Source organism: Mytilus trossulus, chromosome 2 (assembly GCF_036588685.1).
Source record: "Mytilus trossulus isolate FHL-02 chromosome 2, PNRI_Mtr1.1.1.hap1, whole genome shotgun sequence".
Lineage (NCBI taxonomy): Eukaryota > Metazoa > Mollusca > Bivalvia > Mytilida > Mytilidae > Mytilus > Mytilus trossulus.
This window is the reverse complement of record NC_086374.1, coordinates 24,020,522-24,043,127: the sequence shown is the minus strand read 5'-3', so window position 1 is coordinate 24,043,127 and position 22,606 is coordinate 24,020,522. Positions and strand designations below refer to the sequence as shown.

The 22,606-nt window shown below is 32.3% G+C and overlaps 2 protein-coding genes across 4 annotated transcripts; both read right to left on the bottom strand.

Moving 5' to 3' along the window:
* Positions 1–175: 175 nt before the first annotated feature.
* On the bottom strand, positions 176–22,134 carry LOC134706795 (vitelline envelope sperm lysin receptor-like). 3 transcript variants are annotated; one of them, XM_063566084.1, is made up of 10 exons: positions 22,045–22,134; positions 11,990–12,041; positions 10,665–10,701; positions 9,693–9,883; positions 7,078–7,229; positions 6,434–6,579; positions 6,076–6,163; positions 5,432–5,585; positions 3,918–3,999; positions 176–728 (listed from the first exon to the last, which is right to left on the bottom strand). In XM_063566084.1, exons 2-10 carry the CDS (start codon positions 12,035–12,037, stop codon positions 223–225), a joined length of 1,404 nt encoding a protein of 467 aa, XP_063422154.1. In that variant the 5' UTR covers positions 12,038–12,041; positions 22,045–22,134; the 3' UTR covers positions 176–222. The 3 variants fall into 3 exon arrangements, with proteins under 3 accessions (XP_063422154.1, XP_063422152.1, XP_063422153.1); XM_063566082.1 differs by lacking the exon at positions 22,045–22,134 and adding an exon at positions 15,048–15,131; XM_063566083.1 differs by lacking the exon at positions 22,045–22,134 and adding an exon at positions 14,768–15,034.
* On the bottom strand, positions 16,967–20,122 carry LOC134704980 (ankyrin-1-like). Its single transcript, XM_063563760.1, has 2 exons — positions 19,514–20,122; positions 16,967–19,136 (listed from the first exon to the last, which is right to left on the bottom strand). The coding sequence occupies exons 1-2, from the start codon at positions 19,535–19,537 to the stop codon at positions 17,700–17,702; spliced, it is 1,461 nt and encodes a 486-aa protein (XP_063419830.1). The 5' UTR covers positions 19,538–20,122; the 3' UTR covers positions 16,967–17,699.
* Positions 22,135–22,606: the final 472 nt, after the last annotated feature.

Sequence of the window (22,606 nt, the reverse complement as noted above, 5' to 3'; positions counted from 1 at the left end):
ATCTCATTTTAAAATTCTCTCTTTTTATAAATATGCCGGATTAACCTCTAACAATGGCTGCTTGTTATTTGTGATTGCTTTTTTTTTTTTTTATCTTTTGGTGTTTGTGGGGTTTTTTTTCGAGATGAACTACAATCATATTTTACCTTTGCTACAAATAACAAGAGAACACATATTTTCCCCCAACACTTTTAATCATATTACAAATTAAATACAACAGTATTACTCTTCATCATTGTCGAGTAAATGAACCTTCAAGCTACTAACATCAGAAACCCTGAGAGTACGGTATTGTGATTCAATGTTATTCTTTTGCTTAATATGCCATAAAGTAATGCCTAAAAATAGTCCTATCATCAGAAGGAACGATGAACAGCCCACTATTGCTCCAATTTGGTCATGTGTGAACCTTTTCTTGGAAGAATGGGTGTTTAGGTTTATTGTAGATTTTGTTTGGTGCTGTGCAGGTAGGAACATTTTAGTGAACATATTTGATAATTTAGCTGATCTTGTTATATTATTTTGCAGTCCATGAACAGCGTTCTTTTTAAAATTATTGTATGGTTTTAAAACAGTTATTCTTTTAGAACTTTTGACTGGTTCCAATATTGTGGACTGCAATGGTTTGTCTGATTGAGACGACACGCCTGGGTTTGTAGTTTTACTAATATCTGGACCAGTAACTCGTATAACTGCTGTCTGAACTTTGTTTTCTTCATTCTTGATATCTGAGAATAAAAAAAGACACAGGTTTAATCAGTCAATAAGAAATGACATTTACATTAATTGTATATTCAATGTCCTGGGTATATAAAATTAATAACAAATAATGAGTTAAATATGCTACTCAAATCTAAATATCTGACAATAGGATATGACATGTACTGTAATATTTATTCATTGTTATGTCTATTTAAAAATAAAATAAAAGAGGACAGAATGAATTCATCATGATTTTTTTTTTTGGATGTCTTCGAATAATGGAATAAGATTTAAAAAGAATGGTATAAGATATAGATGTAAAGAATGGTACAAAATATAGATGTAAAGAATGGTACAAAATATAGATGTAAAGAATGGTACAAAATATAGATGTAGAGAATGGTACAAAATATAGACGTAAAGAATGGTACAAAATATAGATGTAAAGAATGGTACAAAATATAGACGTAAAGAATGGTACAAAATATAGATGTAAAGAATGGTACACAATATAGACGTAAAAGTCTCGTAAAGAATGGCACAAGATATAGATGTAAAGAATGGTACAAAATATAGAGGTAAAGAATGGTACAAAATATAGATGTAAAGAATGGTACAAAATATAGATGTAAAGAATGGTACAAAATATAGAGGTAAAGAATGGTACAAAATATAGAGGTAAAGAATGGTACAAAATATAGAGGTAAAGAATGGTACAAAATATAGATGTAGAGAATGGTACAAAATATAGACGTAAAGAATGGTACAAAATATAGATGTAAAGAATGGTACAAAATATAGACGTAAAGAATGGTACAAAATATAGATGTAAAGAATGGTACACAATATAGACGTAAAAGTCTCGTAAAGAATGGCACAAGATATAGATGTAAAGAATGGTACAAAATATAGAGGTAAAGAATGGTACAAAATATAGATGTAAAGAATGGTACAAAATATAGATGTAAAGAATGGTACAAAATATAGATGTAAAGAATGGTACAAAATATAGATGTAAAGAATGGTACAAAATATAGATGTAGAGAATGGTACAAAATATAGACGTAAAGAATGGTACAAAATATAGATGTAAAGAATGGTACAAAATATAGACGTAAAGAATGGTACAAAATATAGATGTAAAGAATGGTACACAATATAGACGTAAAAGTCTCGTAAAGAATGGCACAAGATATAGATGTAAAGAATGGTACAAAATATAGAGGTAAAGAATGGTACAAAATATAGATGTAAAGAATGGTACAAAATATAGATGTAAAGAATGGTACAAAATATAGATGTAAAGAATGGTACAAAATATAGATGTAAAGAATGGTACAAAATATAGATGTAAAGAATGGTACACAATATAGACGTAAAAGTCTCGTAAAGAATGGCACAAGATATAGATGTAAAGAATGGTACAAAATATAGAGGTAAAGAATGGTACAAAATATAGATGTAAAGAATGGTACAAAATATAGATGTAAAGAATGGTACAAAATATAGACGTAAAGAATGGTACAAAATATAGATGTAAAGAATGGTACAAAATATAGACGTAAAGAATGGTACAAAATATAGATGTAAAGAATGGTACAAAATATAGATGTAAAGAATGGTACAAAATATAGATGTAAAGAATGGTACAAAATATAGACGTAAAGAATGGTACAAAATATAGATGTAAAGAATGGTACAAAATATAGATGTAAAGAATGGTACAAAATATAGATGTAAAGAATGGTACACTACAAGATATAGATGTAAAGAATGGTACACAATATAGACGTAAAAGTCACGTAAAGAATAAACAGTCACAATTAATAAAATAGTCAAAATATGGGTACATCAGTCATCATCGCATAACAATTTTAAAAGGGACAATATACAAACAGTTTTAAAATTTACATAGGCAATGTAAGCATACAGAGTTAAAAAATCAAAAGTACGGTAAGAACAAATTACAGAAATAGACCGAGATTTAAACTAGTCCAAAAGTTATAGGTAGAATTTATGAGAATCCAAAAATAGTTAATTCCACAACGCGATTGAATGACTTTGACGTTTGTGGTTCAACATATATAGAGTGGGGTGCTCATTTTCGCCACATCTTTCCATGTTTTCTACAGTTTATGGGCAGGTCTAAATGTTTTTTAAGTATACTGATATTTCTATATGAAGATAACTTCAAATGCAAAATATTCTTAAGCTTGAAAACGGGTTTGTTTGAAAAAAATCATCTGAAAAGTTAGATTAAAGGGTGTATGAAATTTACGGATGTTTTGTCAATGGGGGACACATATTCGCCGTTTTTACACATCTATTTAAAAAAAAATAACCGCAGCTTTTAACAATTTTTATCAAATCAATTGCATTATAGATGAATAGCAGACATTTCAAAGGTGTAAAGAATTCAAAATTAGGGCATTCAGTCAAATGTTTACTTAGAAATACTTCGATTTTGTTCCAGTTTAAAAAAATATCATATTTGTAATAAAAATATAATTTACCGGTACATTTCTTCCATTTCAGCCATCCTTTGAAGTTTTTACACCTCAAAATCCAAAAACGGCGAAATTGTGTCCCCGGCGAAAATGAGCACCCCACTCTAGTAATCAGTCATAATAGAAATATATCATAATGACATATAATAGACCAAAATAATACTGACGGGATCTTTTAAAGAACAGGGTCAAGTAATAAGAACAAAAGAAATACAGAGTCGCATATATAAAACAAACCACCAAAAAATGAAAGCCAATACACACACATTAACGAGATGTATAAGTACCGAGCCACGTCAAACGGATATCAAATAAAACCATTCAACAGTAAAAGTAATATTAATAATAGAACAAAGACAAATGAAAGAACAGTAAAATGGATATCTTACAATACAAGTGGAGACCGTAAATCTTTGTTCTTAACGCAATGTTATCAAAGTGGTCTGTGTAGATAAAATATATATGACAGTGACACAGTCAAATAAAACATAGATCAAAATCATCTGTGGACTAGAAACTCATACCATTTCTCGAAACTTAGATGGTCTTTGATGGCAATTAATCAGACTTTAGTTTAGAAATACAAAAGCATTAAACTGTAGTGTGTACTCTACGGGCGGATGATTCATATATGGTAAAAAATTAGCTGCACATGTAAGTAGCTTAGGGTGTACGATTTGTGACGAAATGTAAACAAATCATAAAAACCTTCAGTTCCAGAAATATATCCTAAATGATTTCCATCTCTTTTGCGACGTCTTCTTCCTTTGAAATAATGAGTACACGAATCCTAAAAAAATATAATGATGTTTTTTTTTAATTTCCAATAATTGGTTCAGGAAGAGCATAACAATAACAATAACATCAGTGGTTCAAGATTTCGGCAAATGATAAATCGATTTTATTCAAAAATCAGAAAGGATCAATCTGATTAAAATTCAGCCATATATAAACTAGATGCTCGTACGTATGAGCATATATCCCACAATACCGACAAGGAAAGTCGCCATTAAACTCTATCTAGTGGTTGTCGTTTGTTCATGTGTTACATATTTGTTTTTCGTTCATTTTTTATATAAATAAGGCCGTTAGTTTTCTCGTTTGCATTGCTTTACATTGTCATTACGGGGCCTTTTATAGCTGACTTTGCTGTATGGGCAATGCTCATTGTTGAAGCCCGTACGGTGACATATAGTTGTTAATTTCTTTGTCATTTTGGTCTCTTGTGGAGATTTGTCTCATTGGCAATCATACCACTGCATCTTCTTTTTTTTTTTTTTTTTTTATAGTATGAGAATATCGCCTTGAAATCGGAGAAGATTGAGAAAGGACTATTTTATAACAAAATCCTTTAAATGTTGACAAGACATTAGACTGTCATTCATCATAATTATGCTTGTGTTTTCCCCCGACTCTATTTGACATGTTTGTATTATAGAGCTTAATGAAGATTTTTAAAATAAGTTTCATTAACTTGTGTCTTATCTATATTTAAGCAACCAAAATATGTTTAAGCTATCAAAGCTTTTAAGTTCTTGCCGGTTTTAAAAAAAAAATTGCATTTTAAACGGTCTTGCCAGCTTTATTATTTATTATTGAATTAATGTGAAAAGTCTTGAAGATAAAGGTTTAACAACAAATGTCACATAAACCGTTAACATTATCACTACATATAAATTTCTTTAATTTCTCGTTGATAGAAAATATTAATGAAAGATAATCCAATTGCTCATTTAATCACGCCATAATATATATGAACACGACATGAACGTTCCAGAAGAGTGTTGGATAGGTTATCCAGGTTCGAAAGTCACAGAATGAATCTTTTTGCCGTCAGTGAATGAAATAAAGCAAACAAGTAAACAAAAACACGCATATGTTCAAACGGCTGATTACATGAGCAAGATCACTTCGGAGTAGGATAGCCTTAGCTGAAAAACAGGCGGTGTTTAGTCATCTGATATCGCCAGGTCAGATCTATTGACGCCATAAAGCAGAAATAATATGATTTTCCAGAAAAGCTGAACAAAATCACCGGATCATGCATACAAAATAATAGCTGACACGTTTGTCCTTTGATTTCTTATTTAAAATAACTCAAGCATTACAAAAATAAATTCTTAGACTAACAACATTTTTAAAACCACGGTGTTAAACAACGCCGAGTGAACACTTGAATGATACAAATTTGTTCTCTAAATGAGTAGTGTTAACGTACTTACTCCATCACACTTTTCCTCACAGGTGTTAAAAGTACATTGGAAGGATAGAGAGGTACTACTATACAACATGAAAGACTTGAAGTATGGACTTCTTGCAACCAGACCGTCTGTCTCAAACCCTTTATCACTCTCCAGAACATATCCGTCACCACATCTATACCAAAAATTTAAGAGAATAAAAAAAAATGTAGATTGCGAATTCTTTGATAAGGTTAATACATTAAACATTATTTCCCAGGATGAAAACCAAGTTAGTATGAAAATGACTCGATGAAAATCAAATAAACAAGAAGGACGTTCTTAACTGAGAATTAAGTTTATACATAAAAAAAATAACAAAATACATAGTGTCTTCAAGGTTTATGTAAAAGGTGTCCTTACCTGCAAAATATAAAATAAAAGAAATTTAAATATGCATAATTCTAAGAAAATTGTCTTCAAATGCATGCAATTTTAGCAGTTGTAAAACACATTTATTCCACAATCACTTAAGTATGTATATAGCATTCAGCCTGATAATAATAATACTAGTAATATAAAAAATCACCATTTTTCGGACTTCAGTGAACACGTATGCGGAAGAAAAAAAAATCAGAGGTAATTGACCCTAGCTCCTTGTTGGGTTTTATAATTATGCCACTTACCCTGATCGCAAAAAAGAGTATTTATGACTTGAGCCTTCTGTAATTCCTTCGCAATTGACTACTTTAAAACCTTTCTCTGTGGCTGTACCTACAATATCAAGTAAACGACAACAATATTATCTTGCCCACTTATTCAGGTGTGCATGACATATATTCTACCGTTCTGTTTGTATCTAGATTATTACTATATGATCCTTTACCAAAGTTACATTAATTTTAAGAATTAAAATAGCACTTGTAACCATTTCATATTCATTTTTTTTTAAATCAATGCATCCTGTTATTGATTATCAAAGCATTATATTTCTGCAATTCTACTATAGAAACTACTAAAAGTCTAAATGAAAAAATCGCTTACCAGACATAGTTATCACCAGTCGTATTTTTGTTCTGAAACCTATATTTCCAGTAATTGTGCGTCCTAAGACATCCTGAACTTCCATAGTAAATGCTGAGCTTGCAGTATGTCCTATATGACTCTGTAACTGTTTCGTTGGAACCAGACTAAATAGGACATAAAGTTAAATTAAGTACTAGTAACTGATTGTTCCAATTCTACACATCCATCCTGTTATTCGTACATACATGTTCAGTAGTCGTTTGTTGGTGTGCTTCATATAAGTATTTCTAGATTTTTATATAGATTAGACCGTTGGTTTTCCGGTTTGAATGGTTTCACACTAGTCATTTTTGGGGCCCTTTATAGCTTGCTGTTCGGTGTGAGCCAAGGCTCCGTGTTGAAGACCGTACTTTGACCTATAATGGTTTACTTTTACAAATTGTGACTTGGATGTCCCGAGAGTTGTCTCATAGGCACGCATACCACATATTCTTATATATCTATATACATCCAGATTTGGAATATATCTTATACTAGTGCAAGGAAAGGTTCTGTCTTCAAATACTGAAATCGAGAAAATCATATAACACAGGAAAAAAAACACACAAACAAATTCTACCATAGACACAGCATAATTTACATATATATATATATATACATACGATCTGGATACTTCTATGACTGATGATATACTGTCGTTGTGGGTATCATATGTACACGTTACAATGTATGTGTCTACCACACGTCTAACTCCAGACTCGTCGCTGTATGATATCTCTACTGTCGCATAATAAGCATTAGAGTTGGCCTTTTTCTAACAAAACAAAAAATGAACATATTTAAGATGTGAACAATTATGGTTTAAAAGTATCTTTAAAATATTATATATGATTAAAATCATACGGTGTGAAATTGATTGTTTGAACACAATACAAGAATTGACAGGATGTAGGACCATAAGTGTTCATATTAAGATAGCAAAACATATGAAGTTATGTTATATATAAAGGCAACAGTAAAGTATACCAGTGTTCAAAAGTCATAAATCGATTGAAATAAAACAAATCCGGGTTACAAACTAACATATCAACTATAAGAGGAAAACAAAGATACAACAGGAACACTGAAGTGCAACAAAAACAATCGCCAACATACACAGCAACGAACTATAAGTCAACAAATGCAATATTCCCGACTCGGTACAAAGAAAAGATGGTGGGTTGAACCTCGTTTTAAGGTAAGATAACCTCCCGCTTAATGACATTGTTAAAAAATATCACTGAAAACAGAAATACTCGTGTATCAGCTAGTGTCGATAAACATCTCACGACCTCGTTAAAAAGAAAACATAAATAAGAGAAGTGTATATCTAAGTGATAAAAAGAGAGGCGGGTAGTCACACTCATTAGTCAAAAACTGATTGACAATGCTATAACAAAACAATAAGCTAATCAAAAGACGACCAACAGTCTACAAAAACTGATTGACAATGCTATGACAAAACCATAAGATGATCAAAAGACGACCAACAGTCTACAAAAACTGATTGACAATACTATGACAAAACCATCTGATTGACAATGCTATGACAAAACTATAAGACGATCAAAAGACGACCAACAGTCTACAAAAACTGATTGACAATGCTATGACAAAACTATAAGACGATCAAAAGTCGACCAACAGTCTACAAAACTGATTGACAATGCTATGACAAAACTATAAGATGATCAAAAGACGACCAACAGTCTACAAAACTGATTGACAATGCTATGACAAAACTATAAGACGATCAAAAGACGACCAACAGTCTACAAAACTGATTGACAATGCTATGACAAAACTATAAGATGATCAAAAGACGACCAACAGTCTACAAAACTGATTGACAATGCTATGACAAAACTATAAGACGATCAAAAGACGACCAACAGTCTACAAAACTGATTGACAATGCTATGACAAAACTATAAGATGATCAAAAGTCGACCAACAGTCTACAAAACTGATTGACAATGCTATGACAAAACTATAAGACGATCAAAAGACGACCAACAGTCTACAAAACTGATTGACAATGCTATGACAAAACCATAAGACGATCAAAAGTCGACGAACAGTCTACAAAAACTGATTGACAATGCTATGACAAAACTATAAGACGATCAAAAGACGACCAACAGTCTACAAAAACTGATTGACAATGCTATGACAAAACTATAAGATGATCAAAAGTCGACCAACAGTCTACAAAACTGATTGACAATGCTATGACAAAACCATCTGATTGACAATGCTATGACAAAACTATAAGACGATCAAAAGTCGACGAACAGTCTACAAAAACTGATTGACAATGCTATGACAAAACTATAAGATGATCAGAAGACGACCAACAGTCTACAAATACTGATTGACAATGCTATGACAAAACCATCTGATTGACAATGCTATGACAAAACTATAAGACGATCAAAAGTCGACGAACAGTCTACAAAAACTGATTGACAATGCTATGACAAAACTAGAAGACGATCAAAAGACGACCAACAGTCTACAAAACTGATTGACAATGCTATGACAAAACTATAAGATGATCAAAAGTCGACCAACAGTCTACAAAAACTGATTGGCAATGCTATGACAAAACCATAAGACGATCAAAAGACGACCAACAGTCTAAAAAACTGATTGGCAATGCTATGACAAAACCATAAGACGATCAAAAGACGACCAACAGTCTACACAAACTGATTGACAATGCTATGACAAAACCATAAGATGATCAGAAGACGACCAACAGTCTACAAAAACTGATTGACAATGCTATGACAAAACCATCTGATTGACAATGCTATGACAAAACTATAAGCTGATCAAAAGACGACCAACAGTCTACAAAAACTGATTGACAATGCTATGACAAAACCATAAGACGATCAAAAGACGACCAACAGTCTAAAAAAACTGATTGGCAATGCTATGACAAAACCATAAGACGATCAAAAGACGACCAACAGTCTACAAAAACTGATTGACAATGCTATGACAAAACCATAAGATGATCAGAAGACGACCAACAGTCTACAAAAACTGATTGACAATGCTATGACAAAACCATCTGATTGACAATGCTATGACAAAACTATAAGCTGATCAAAAGACGACCAACAGTCTACAAAAACTGATTGACAATGCTATGACAAAACCATAAGCTGATCAAAAGACGACCAACAGTCTACAAAAACATATTTTATGGGTGCATGTACATACTCACTGTAAATACACAACCTGGTTCAGTAACGTTTTCAGGGTACTGCACTGTTGTATTGTAATATTCTGGTGGTCCAGTTTGATTCACATTGTACACCTCATGATTTCTACAGTCTATCAAAACGTCGACAGCTTTATCTGACACCACTGATATGTGTGCTGTTCCGTTTACATCTGGTGCGCATGTAGTATAGACTAGAGGGGGAAAGATATACAAGGCCATAATAAATATTATTTGTGTTTGTTCTAACCCTTTCTACCTATAGCTGCCTACTCAAAATCTGTTATTGCCTCGATTAGAAAAAGTTTTGTTTTAATCAAATTTGCACGACAAAAAAAAACATCCGACACTTCCATTTCTCTTTTTCAAAATAAAAAAAAAAAATAGCCTACCAATACCTACATACGCAGTCTTTACATTTGGTAGGGTTTGGGAAAACCAAAATACTTTCAAGTGTGGCCGAACTGTGTGTCTCATTGTGAAGATAATGTTAGTTTTCTATATGCTTACTCAAGTCTAACAATACAAATTGTACGTGTGGACTAGGTCTTGGCAGATTTACGTTACTAGTATATTTCATGGGTATGATAGTTTTTTCTCATTAATGATCGAATTTAATACTAGTAATCATTGTAGTTCCTGTATGTTTGTTGTGGTTATAATATGTGTTATTAAACTATTTAATACCGTACTTCTCCCGCCACTGATAGAAATACCAAGGCGTTTTGAAATTCACGTTCATGTAATGTTTTTATAAAACTTATTTTTCTATCGTTCTGATATATATCGTTCGTATAAATTGAACTGATGTAAATGATTTATAACTTGTTATCCCTTTGAGAAATTGAGTAGTACTGGACAGTGTTAATCTTCGTCAATTAAAGTGAAACTTTTAGATTTAGTCAAAATCGGATGTTGTCTATTCAAAAATAGCATCGTGTTAATCTCAAATACGTAGTTAAAAAAATATCTTACCGTTTAGTACCATATCAGGTATACTATTGCATAAAATCTGCAAGCAAAAAAGAAAACATATTAGAGAGATATGTTGAACACATAAATGATATTAAATAAACTATTTGTAACGTTTTCAACATATAATCTGCCGCATTCCTATGGGAAACAACTGCTCCTCTTTTCTGTCCTTATGGCGGTTTCGTTTCATAGTTGACAATCAAATTACAAAAGAAGTTCACATCAAATATGAAATTTCAAGAAATTCAACTTTCAATTTATAAAAACATTCAAGCTGTATCTGCATATAGAGTATATATCGGGTAATTCGATAATTCATGACTTGCGATTCCTATCAGAATTTTTTTATAGCAGGTTACTGACTTCAATGAGATTATTGAAGCAATGGTTTAAAATGGTAGCGATAAAGTTATATCATCTAAAGTTTAACGGACGCCATAATGATTTGTTTCTCCTTTTCATGGAATATATGTGTTACAAATGACAGCAAAATCCCCCAAAATTCAGCCCCTATTCTTTTTAGCCGTTGGAACTGTTTGCTTTAATTAAAATTATTGTTTTAGCCCCCTTGTTATTGTCTGTCTCCTTTTAATTGATTTTGACCTTTGGTATGATGTTATGACCTTTGATATGTAATGACCTTTGATATGTTATGACCTTTGATATATTACAACTTTTGCCGGAGTATGATCTCAATGCAGTTCTGACAGTGCATGTGCAAGATTGATCTCGGAATATTTCTTGGATCTCTTTGTTTTGGTAGGTCTCGTAATTGTTAAATTTCGTAAGCTACAGCAATTTAACGCACTTTATACTCAAATCATAAAGCGTAGAATTTATATCTCAGTCTAGAATAGAAAACTATAAAAAAAAATTCTGAAACAATTTTTATTTCATTCACTGATGCAATTACTATTATATGTCTTACTATAATGCTATGAATTTTCAGTAGACATATTCATTCAAATATGGATGGTTATAATACTTGTCTATATAACCTATTTGCTCTCATTCAGGTGTTTTGTGCTAATAGTAGAACCGTTCACAAGGGTCTATAACCAATTGTAATGATTTACTTTGTGTGTTTGTCTCATTCTTATATTTTTTATTTTCTAATTATATATTTATTGAACATTTCTTTGTTTTGGAATCTATGGAAAATACTGTTATTCCCGCAGATTAGCTGGTTTTGTATGAGTCCTTGCCTTGAAATTTAGGAAGGGCAAGTGACTGTGTAGTAAAAGGAAAACAAAAAGACAATGATTCTATGACAACACGCAGAGTAAGTTTGGCGCCAGAGAATGTCTACATATATATGAACTCACATTCGGTACTGCATAACTTATTAGTAATACCAGGAGTACGATTGCCATTTAGCTGAAATAAAAGGTATTGTTAGCATATAAAAATATGATAATTTTGATTACGGAAAAAAATAATACTATTATGCTGAGAGAATCGACACTTTGGTCTAAAAGTAATTATCTAAAAATGATCGGATAACAGATATCAGATCCTTCTGATGTTGAATGAATCAAATCAATCTATTCTGATTTGACTATAACAATCTTTAAATTTATACAATTAAAACCGAACACAACAACACTGGTACAATTATAATAAATCAAAAATGACATAGGTTACTAGGTAATTACAACTGACGGCATATATATGCTTTTAACAAAATAGTAATGTGCGATATGAATTGGTACAATTCTAAAATTCTAAAGGTGACGAAAGTCAACAAATGAACAACATTGTCCGATTTGAACTGGTATACTATTCTAAATAAGACGACGGTAAAGCTAATACAACAAAGGCTGCATATTTTACACATCCCAAATAGATAGCAGTTTGATAAAAATTAGAAAAAAAAAGAAAAGAAAGATGAAGTAAATTGTAATTGAATGTTGCTGTGTACTTATACATCTCAAATGCATAGCACACTGGGATTTAAACTTTTTATAAATCTAGAATTTTAGATAAGACAAAGGTAATGCAATAGCAGCAGATACTGTGTAGTAATAGCTTTAATAGTATGTAATATAATCCAAATGAAAAACACTCCGCAAATTAGATCTACACTTCTCTATTGATTGCATTTGGTGCTAAAAAATTCATATTTCCTATCCAAAATCTTTCCTGGGCGATTCTATCCTACCTACACCAAACAGTTGTGATGGTCAGTCGATTGCAATCCGCCTTTGTGTAAATATCAAATGTCGACTAAGGAGAAAATCTTGCTTGCATTCGAAGACGCTATGATGGCTATTCATACGTTTGTGAAATGACTGTTCTGACTCGTCAACAAACTATAACCACATTTACACTGAAGCCGATACATGTATCATTTGAAGTCTTGCGTTTAACATTGCAAAATATGGTCTAGTCCGTACTAGTGTCAGAAGTGACTGTTTAAAGTCAGGGTATTCAGTATTTGCAAGCAAGTCAGAAAACGTTTGTTTCCGTATCCCCTGCAAGAGCTCACAGACAAAAAGCCTGATTAATAGGATAAATCAGCTCTCATCAGCAAGTCTTTTAGGCTTTTTGGCCTACAGAAAGCAAGTATACTGGAAGTCTGTTTCCCGGCCGTTATTGAAATTCTTGACTGATTCATCACTGTTAACTATTTAAACTATATTGCCGAAACGTACATAGGTGTTGTCAAAGAAAAAAGGGACAACTTTTATCATCTCGTTACTGTTCCAGTGAGTATATCATAGTAGACTTATCATAAATATTTCACTTTTTTATTACAGAAGGAGACTTTATATGAGTTGCAGCAAAGTTAAAACAAATCTGCAATTTAATGGGAAACTATATATGTCTTGTCAAGACGGTTCTCATGTATACATTCCAGACTACTTTCCCTGCCACAAGCTATAATCTCATAGAAGAATAGCAGTATGTCTAAAATGAAGCTGACCTCAGGCGATGATACAAGATTGAATGGTATAACTGACATGCTTAATATATATAGGCGTAAAAAATGCATGTGCATATATATATATATATATATATATAAGTACGTCTGAGTCAGTGACAACTCTACAACAGATATATCCATCGGATCGCCATTAATGATGGTGATACATGGCTGTGTACATAATGTATATACAACTCGTCTTAACATCAACCCAACAATGTAAGATCTGTAAATTTGCTTTCGCAAATTTTTGGTTCTTCCCTCGCCGGGATTCGAACCCATGCTACTGTGATATCGTGACACCAAAATCGCCTGTACCTTTTCTCGTCAGTTTTAATCTAGCGGCGTACATGATATAAACATCTTCATGCCTTATATATCATGTACTGTAGTACGTCGCTAGATTAAAACTGACGAGGAAAGGTAACACATGGCCAGCGAAAGCTCTATTATTGTAGAGCCCAGGTGGTCGTGTGGTCTAGCGGGACGGCTGCAGTGCAGGCGATTTGGTGTCACGATATCACAGTAGCATGGGTTCGAATCCCGGCGAGGGAAGAACCAAAAATTTGCGAAAGCAAATTTACAGATCTTACATTGTTGGGTTGATGTTTAGACGAGTTATATATATATATATATATTCATAAAATAGATAGTAAAATAACATATACATTGTTTAATTATTTTACTTTTTAATTTATCAATACATATAATTTAGACTTTTTATATATTATATATGTATACATTAATAGCTTGCTGTTCGGTGTAAGCCAATGCTCCGTGTTGAAGACCGTATGGCAACATATAATGGTTTAATTTTACAAATTGTAACTTGGATGGAGAGATGTCTCATTGGCATTCATACCACATCTTCTTATATCTATATACGTAAGATGGTAATATAGTATATGTTGATTCCTTCTAACAAAACTATGACTTGTAGTTTCCCTTGCGAATTGTGCAGAAACATACGCAGCATAAATATGCTATTAAATTAATACATGTAGTACGTTATACATAACAGTAGAATAATTGTTATAAACAGTTATTACTCAATACGTAACATAAATACGCTTATTAAATTAATACATGTAGTACGTTCTACAAAACAGAAGAATAATTGTTATAAACAGAAATTAGTAAAAACCTAGCTATTATTATTAATAAGTATAATACCAACCTTTGTGTGTCGTCATATTCATCATTTCATGGTTTCCATATGAAGACAGAATTTTAACACAATACTTAGAAAATTGATTTTAAAACCTGCGTCCTATATTAAAACGATATGTCAAATAAGGTTATCAATCTTAAGTTAAATAACCAAACAACCATAACATCTACAAAGGTATGTATAAAGGGAAGTTTGTAAATAAATCACTAATTATAGCCTTTTACGTGATAACAATGATGTACATTAATTTTGTCCCGGATTTATCTTATAAACATATCTATTATACCTGGAAAACTGTTTGTACAACAAGGTCAATGCATTTGAAACACAAGAAAGGTGGGTTTGACAAATTATAGCACGTGATATTCCCAAAGGTCACTGGAGGGTCGGGTGCATTTGATCAAATTTTGCGTGAAAATAGTTTCCATAAAAACAAACAATAGATATAAAAATAACCCCCCAAAATAGGAAGAAAAATAAACTGCTCAAATGGGATGGGTGCAGTACCAAGAATTCCCGAAAGTTGCGAAGCTAAGATAAACGGGGGGAAAGTCCAATAATCAGTATATGGAAAGTGCGAATCGAGAAACCGCTTCTCGTGTGGAGTCGCGATATTTTCTTATTTGAAATTGTAAATTTGCAAACACTCCATTAGGTAAAAGATGTTTTATTTGTGCAATAACAAAACTTTAATGTTAAAATAGTCAAATGGACCTGTTATAAATGAGCAACACGGTAAAATGTCTTTATGGATATATTTGAACTGTTAACCTATCATATAAATATAAACGAAAATCAAGCCTAAATATGCTCAATTTCGAAGTAAAAACAAAAGTTTACGTCCTTGATAAAACTGTGCTGCTACGTTTTTCTATGTAAATAAATTAAATTCTTTTTATTTTATTAAAGATACGATATTTTTTCAATGTAGTATAAAAACTATACGTTTTATGGTATATGAAGTAGCAGTCGTTGTCCATTGCCTACTGTCAACATGTCAAAATGAAGGTTTGAGACATCTTTCGAAACTCTTAATTGTTCTTCAGACATATTTGATAAACTTATAAAGCAGATGTTTTTAACTTTGTTCCGTTGATTGATAGCGTTTGGTTTCAGCTTTAATTGGACCTCTCCTTTTTGAATTTGCCTTGAAGTTTTTGTTTTATTTTTTATACTTGAGGGATTATATCAAGTCATGTTGTATAGACCAACCCGAATTTTTATAAGAGGGCGAACAAATGTTAGTATAGTTATTTTTTGTCTCGCCTCTACGAAGAGGCGTGCTGTGTCGGTTGCGTTAGCGGCGGCAAAATTTGTTTTCTAATTTGTTGATTGATTGATTGTTGGTTGCTTAACGTCCAGTGGTAAATATGTCATGCATATTCAGGACGAGAACAAGTTCACAATAAATACAATATGTAGGTCTTGTCATAATAGAGACCATAAGGGATGATAGTTGGGGGAATTTCGACTGCCACTGGCAAATGAGGGTATATTGGATAGGGACAGAAATGTTGCCTTACAACAGGTCACCTACGGGCCCTCAAAGAGTTGTTGCAAGGGTTTTTAACGTGCAAAGATCGTGGCACTCTTTTTGCACGAGACATCGGATTTAACGTCCCCATTCTGACCGGACGTGACTGCGAACTTAATACATCCCGCACAGCCAAACGGACACCCCACTTCCGCAAGCGTTTTACTGCCGGTCGGGAGAAGACCAAGTGACCATATTTCTATTCCCCAGTCACCCTTTGGGTGTTTGTGATAAGGTATGTTTTTTTTTAAAAAGAGGGACAACTAACGACTAAACGCACAGTCCCATGTAAGATGGTTCATCGACTGCACAAGTTTTGGATTTTCCTAGGGGTGCGGTATTTTGTTATTTTACTTTTTTTTGTTATTATTTGAATTTCGAGTTTATATATAATAGGGGGACTGTAAATAAATAATTAATGAAGAAAAAATCATATGAGTGAGCACTTTTTAAATGCTACGGCCATTTGAAAGTATCCATTTTAAAGGATTATCTTATTTTTCATCAATTTTAACCCATATTTGGGCTTTTATTATGAAAAATAAATACAGTTCTACAATGAAAAATTGTTCATACTTTTATTAAAGATGTAGTGGACCAAAAATGATAAAATCTTACCACGTGGCATAATAAATATTTACACACAGCTATTAAGACTGTTGCCCCTTTGTCTGGCGCTGCAACATCCGTCATGTATCATTAACTAATTGCACAATAAATGATAAATATTTTTATTTCAATTTCAACAACTAAATTTAAAAAGCTACATTAAAATTGCATGTAAACATAACAGATGATACATATATCTGTGGCAACACTTGATTATTCTAGACGGACACTAGCAAGATATTTGGTGATAACTATTGTGCAATACTAATTTGTTAATCTGATCTACTCCCTTGGATATTGTCAACTTTTTGTTCATAAGCGTATATTTGGTTCATTTTACATCATCTATCCGAAGGTTCGTTGATCTTTTGCTTGTACCACCAAACCTGTCATGAACAATCAGTGTTTTTATGTTTCTAATTTGTTTAATGTATTGTGTCATTTTTTCGTATTTTTGTTTGTATTGTTTCTTATATTTATATACTAGTAGGTGTTTTTTTGTGTGATGGAGTTGGGATCAAGTGCATTTTTTGAAGATATCGAAATAATTTTATTTATCGTATGTATTATAGAAATATTTTTGAAAAGTGTGTTTAGTCTGCTACAAACAAAAATGTATATCATGTTCAGTGTTGGTAGAATTACTAGGATTGTTTAGTACCCAAAGAAGTGTGATATCTGATAGTTTTCTATCAAATAGACCCCCAATACACACACTGTCTTTGAAATCAAAACAAAAAATATCACAATTCAAAAATGAATGTGCACTGTTAATGTCAAAGTATAAGGGAAAAGTCATGTATCTACTCCCGTTTGTTCTGTTTCCTTAAACATAAGATATCTTTTTATGGTTTTGGGTAATGGTAAGTCATTCACTTTATCTACAAGATCTCTCCCAAAGTTGTACGATATAAAGCCTCGTGTCAGACATACTAGTTGTCGCGGAGTAGCAGTAAGACACATAAGATATTCTCGTTGATGCTGATTTAAATTAGCACACTTTTTAATTGCTTCTCTGTCAATATTTCGTGTGGTAGTAAGAAGTAAATGTAATATTTCTTGCTGGCAACAATCCGACAAATGCAGAAGTATACCGAAAGGATCAGATTTACCACATGGCAAACGCGTTGTGAAATTGAGGTTTGCTCCATACTGTAATAGCAAACATATAACTGCTTTATCTAAAGAAGTCTTGTTGTTTTTCAAGTACAGCCCAATGACAGAGACAGATGAAGAGGAATGATATAAATTAGGATCTGATCCATTCTGAAGAAGAATTGTTATAATCTCCACACGATTCAACAATTTTGAAGTTTTCACGGCTAGCATCAAAGGAGAAAAATGATCATCTGACATATCGTTTACTCGCGCACCAAAAGACAATACCAGCCGACAGATGTCAGGACTGTCTAAAAGGACTGCCTCGTGAAGAGGGCTGTATTTACAACCAGTTTCTTTGGACACGTGTGCACCACTTTGCAATAATATGTTCACTACATTAGTAGCATTGTATTCTATCGCAGTATTTAGTGGAGTGTTCCACTTGTAACAGGATCTACATTGTAAATTCACATCAGCGCCAAATCCCAGAAGAAGACAAACTGCATTTACCATGTTTTCTTTGCATGCTTTCACAAGAGGCGTCATCCCATAACGACTGCACAAATTTGGATTCGCTCCGTGCTTTAATAACAACTCTAAACATGTAACATGGTTGATTGGAACCAAATTAATTTCATATCCCATGTAGTATTTTTTATTTGAAAGCGCTCCATTTTCTAATAAAAGCTTAACACATTGTACATGGTTGTTTTCGATGGTCATATTAAGAGGGTCATACGTTAAATAACCCATTTCTCGAATATAATTTGGGACATCTTTCCTATCTGAATCGCAGTAATTTATTATCGCATCATTATCTATCAGTACTTGCATTGCTTTGAAATACCCACGGCAAGCAGATAACAGTAAGGGTGTTAATCCATTTTCGTCGGTAACATTAATCTCTGCTCCTTTCAATAATAATAAACTAACACATTCCACATAGTTTTTGTCAACGGCATGGTGTAAAGGTCGAATACCGTTCGTGGCAGCCTTGTTAACACACGCACCTGCTTCAATTAAACTTGTTATTTCTGTTATAGGTGATTTCAGAGATATGGCGTTTAAAAGTAACAACTGATGTTCTGTTGATGCATCGTGCAGTCTTTCTCTCTCCTCTTCAAATTCATTCTATATAACAATGTGAAATATAAAAGTGTATCATTTTCAATGTATTATTCATATACATTTGTAGTTGGTACAATTCGCATTAAAAAAAACTGACAAGCCACAGGTTTGCAAAATTAAATTCCCTCGTCATTTTTTGCTACAATTACATTTTTGTTCATCAGAAAAAAGTAAACCATGACCCTAATACGTATTGAAATATTATATTGTTAAATTTTTTAAATTAGGACCGAGTTTTTAAACTTTAAAAAAATCAAAAATAACTGCTTTGTAAAGAATGTAATGTTAAACTTTTGGAAGGGCAAGTCGAAATAGAACCAACGCAAGTAAAAAAAGTATTATCAATATAGAGATGTCTAAGATTCATATATAGTTCTTACCTCGGATCCATCCCAGAATATCATCTTTATACTATAAGGAGATGTGGTAAGATTGCCGACAACTATATCCACCAGAGACCAACTTTGCTTTCATATGAACGAACAGATACACGTGCAGCACACATGTATTATGTATTTCGTATATAATTGTATATGTTAATAAGCTATCATCATACAACTTATTATATAACTAAGATTAGTATAGTTATTACATAGATCGAATGTTTAATCGATTGGAAAAAATAATATCTACTATACCAACTACATTACTGGTATCCATGACTATGAGAATATGACCCAAGTACCTATGTTATTAATTTCATGAGGATGCGTGTCATTGGGAGATTATGTTATACAAAATTATGTAACAAGATGTTAATAACTATTTTCGCAAAAAAAAAGGAATAGGCAGATATCTGACTACTCTTATTTTTACAATTGAGCAGATACTAAATGTTTGCCCATATACTGATATAGACAGTCAGGATCCTACTTCGTCAAAATTATCTCCCATTACGCCAGTTCATTTTCACAATCGTAGAAATGCAAGCCATGTAGGGATGATGCGCTACTAATTTTGCTCTTGGAAACCTATGAATTTTGCACCAGTACGATCCTTATATGTCAGTTGCATTTCAAAAGACAAATGTAAAAACTCGCTAATGAGCATCAGTTAATGATCTTGTCTGCATTGATTCAACTTAAAACTTTTGTCTGATCAGTTGTCAGGTGAATTTTCGAAAATTCATAAACATTTAAAAAATTTCTAATTAAATATTTCGTGGAAAGGCAGACTAGATTTTTTTAGTTAAATACTATAAACCCTAGTTATCACACACAAAAAAAATATAATTTTTCGGAGATATGCATTTTCATCATCCAACTTGAAAGACTGTCGTCAAGTACTGTTATTAAAAAAATAGCTATTCGAACACACCTGCTCTGTTTTTGTGATTCATTAGATAGGTATTTCACTTGACCCATATATTTCATCTTTTCGTACTGTTTTTAAGTAATGAAGTCAACCTGTAGCTTTGATATATACAAATGATAGAATCTGAAGCGAGACGATGTATGAAATATTCTTGCTTTGTACGATATCAAGACAAAATATTAAACTCAAACACGCCCTTACATAAAAAGGTGCACTCGATTTTCTCTTTTCGATACTAATGTTACCCATTTTTTTATTTTTTTCTTGAGTCACATAATAGAAGGGCAGATACGAAAATGACTGAACTATTAGATTGATATGTTTTCCGTCCGTGGTAATTTTTTAAAAGAAATCGGAGGATATGCATTTTCTACATCCATGTTGAAAGATACCCATGTTGTCGACCTGATATCTAATTGTTCTGCTTAACTATGCACTAGATAAATTGAAAACTTATGCAAATGGTGTTTTTGAAATAAAACACTTCGTTATTGAGAAGAAAATTGTAATTTTGTTTGTTTTTACTAACTTTTAAATTTAGTGTCACTATAGTAAACATTACAGTACACATTTATCGCCTTCTCTAACACAGAGCTTCGATTCTTTTGTTCTATTTCAACCGGGTTTCCGACTGTAGAAGGTTATCAACGAGATAATCTATACGATGATGTAGGCGCTGATCTATAATACGATGATGTTGGCGCTAATCTATAGTACGATGATGTTGGTGCTTAATCTATACGACGATGTTGGCTCTAATATATACGATGATGTTAGCGCTTAATCTATGCGATGATGTTGGCTCTAATCTATACGATGATGTTGGCGCTAATCTATACGATGATGTTGGCTCTAATATATACGATGATATTGGCGCTGGATAATGCCTGAACTCAATATGTGAATCCTTGATGAATCCGAGTAAGAGAAGGATGATTTTTTTGCCAATTTATGGGCATTATGTTTTCTGGTCTGTGCCTTCGTTCGTCCGTCGGTTCGTCCGGCTGGGTCGAGGTAGTTTTTGATGAAGTTCAATGAAGTCCAATCAATTTGAAACTTAGTAAACATGTTCCCTATGATATGATCTTTCTAATTTTTATGCCAAGTTAGAGATGTTATCCCCATTTTTTACGGTTCACTGAACATAGAAAATGATAGTGAGGATGAGGCATCCGTGTACTTGAGACACATTCTTGTTTAATACAAATTAAGCGGCGTCGAATACAGAAAATCGTGAATGTATGAAACATATGCCGTAGATGTGAAATACAAATGTGTTGGTTTATGCACTTTCTACAGATTATGGAGTACGTTAGGCAACCTGGTGTGAAGACCATGTACTGAAAACGTGATGGTAGTGGCTATATTATGGATAATAATTAAGGTATGGAAGATGGTCATAAATAAATCATTTAAAACTTTATAATATTAATTAAAAGCATCAAAAGTTAAACACATATTTATATACATTTTCTTTTCAGAAAACTTTGTAAAAAGTTTATTTTCGAATCTTTGTAAAATCTATGGTAAAAATAGCCTTTAATGTTATAATAAATAATGCTATAGTAAAACTGCATCATAAATCAGACAAACTTATAAGTTGTTTGAAACGAATTTAGAATTGACACATGATTCAACATTTGTAATTGTTACAAATCCAATTCTAGCCTATGGAAGTTGTTTTGTTCTAACACAAGACAAATGTTGCCAAACAGGAAATTCACATTACACTGGCTTCCTTTAAGTCTATTCATGCATATGTTACATATATATGTTGTGTACAAGATGTAAGTTTGTACAAATTATAAATTGTACAGGGTTTTTGTATAAGTTATATATTTTTTTATACATTCCTTCTTGCGCCAGGTAATGAAGGTTAATCTTCTAAAATGTATCAGTTTAATGTTTTTAGATTCAAATGGCTATACATCAACCTAACATTTAGTGCTATTCTCCTTGTCCTCAAACTGGAAATAAGGACACCTAAATATTGTTTAAATTCTAATTTTATTTTTCTCCTTATACCAAAATCATATCCATAAAAAGTATTTTTGTGTTCTTATAATCTTATTTATATCAATGTCCAGTATACATAAGACTGAAGTTATGTAGTTGTGAAAATATGACAGAAAAATACGAAACAAAAGACTGTGAGCTTG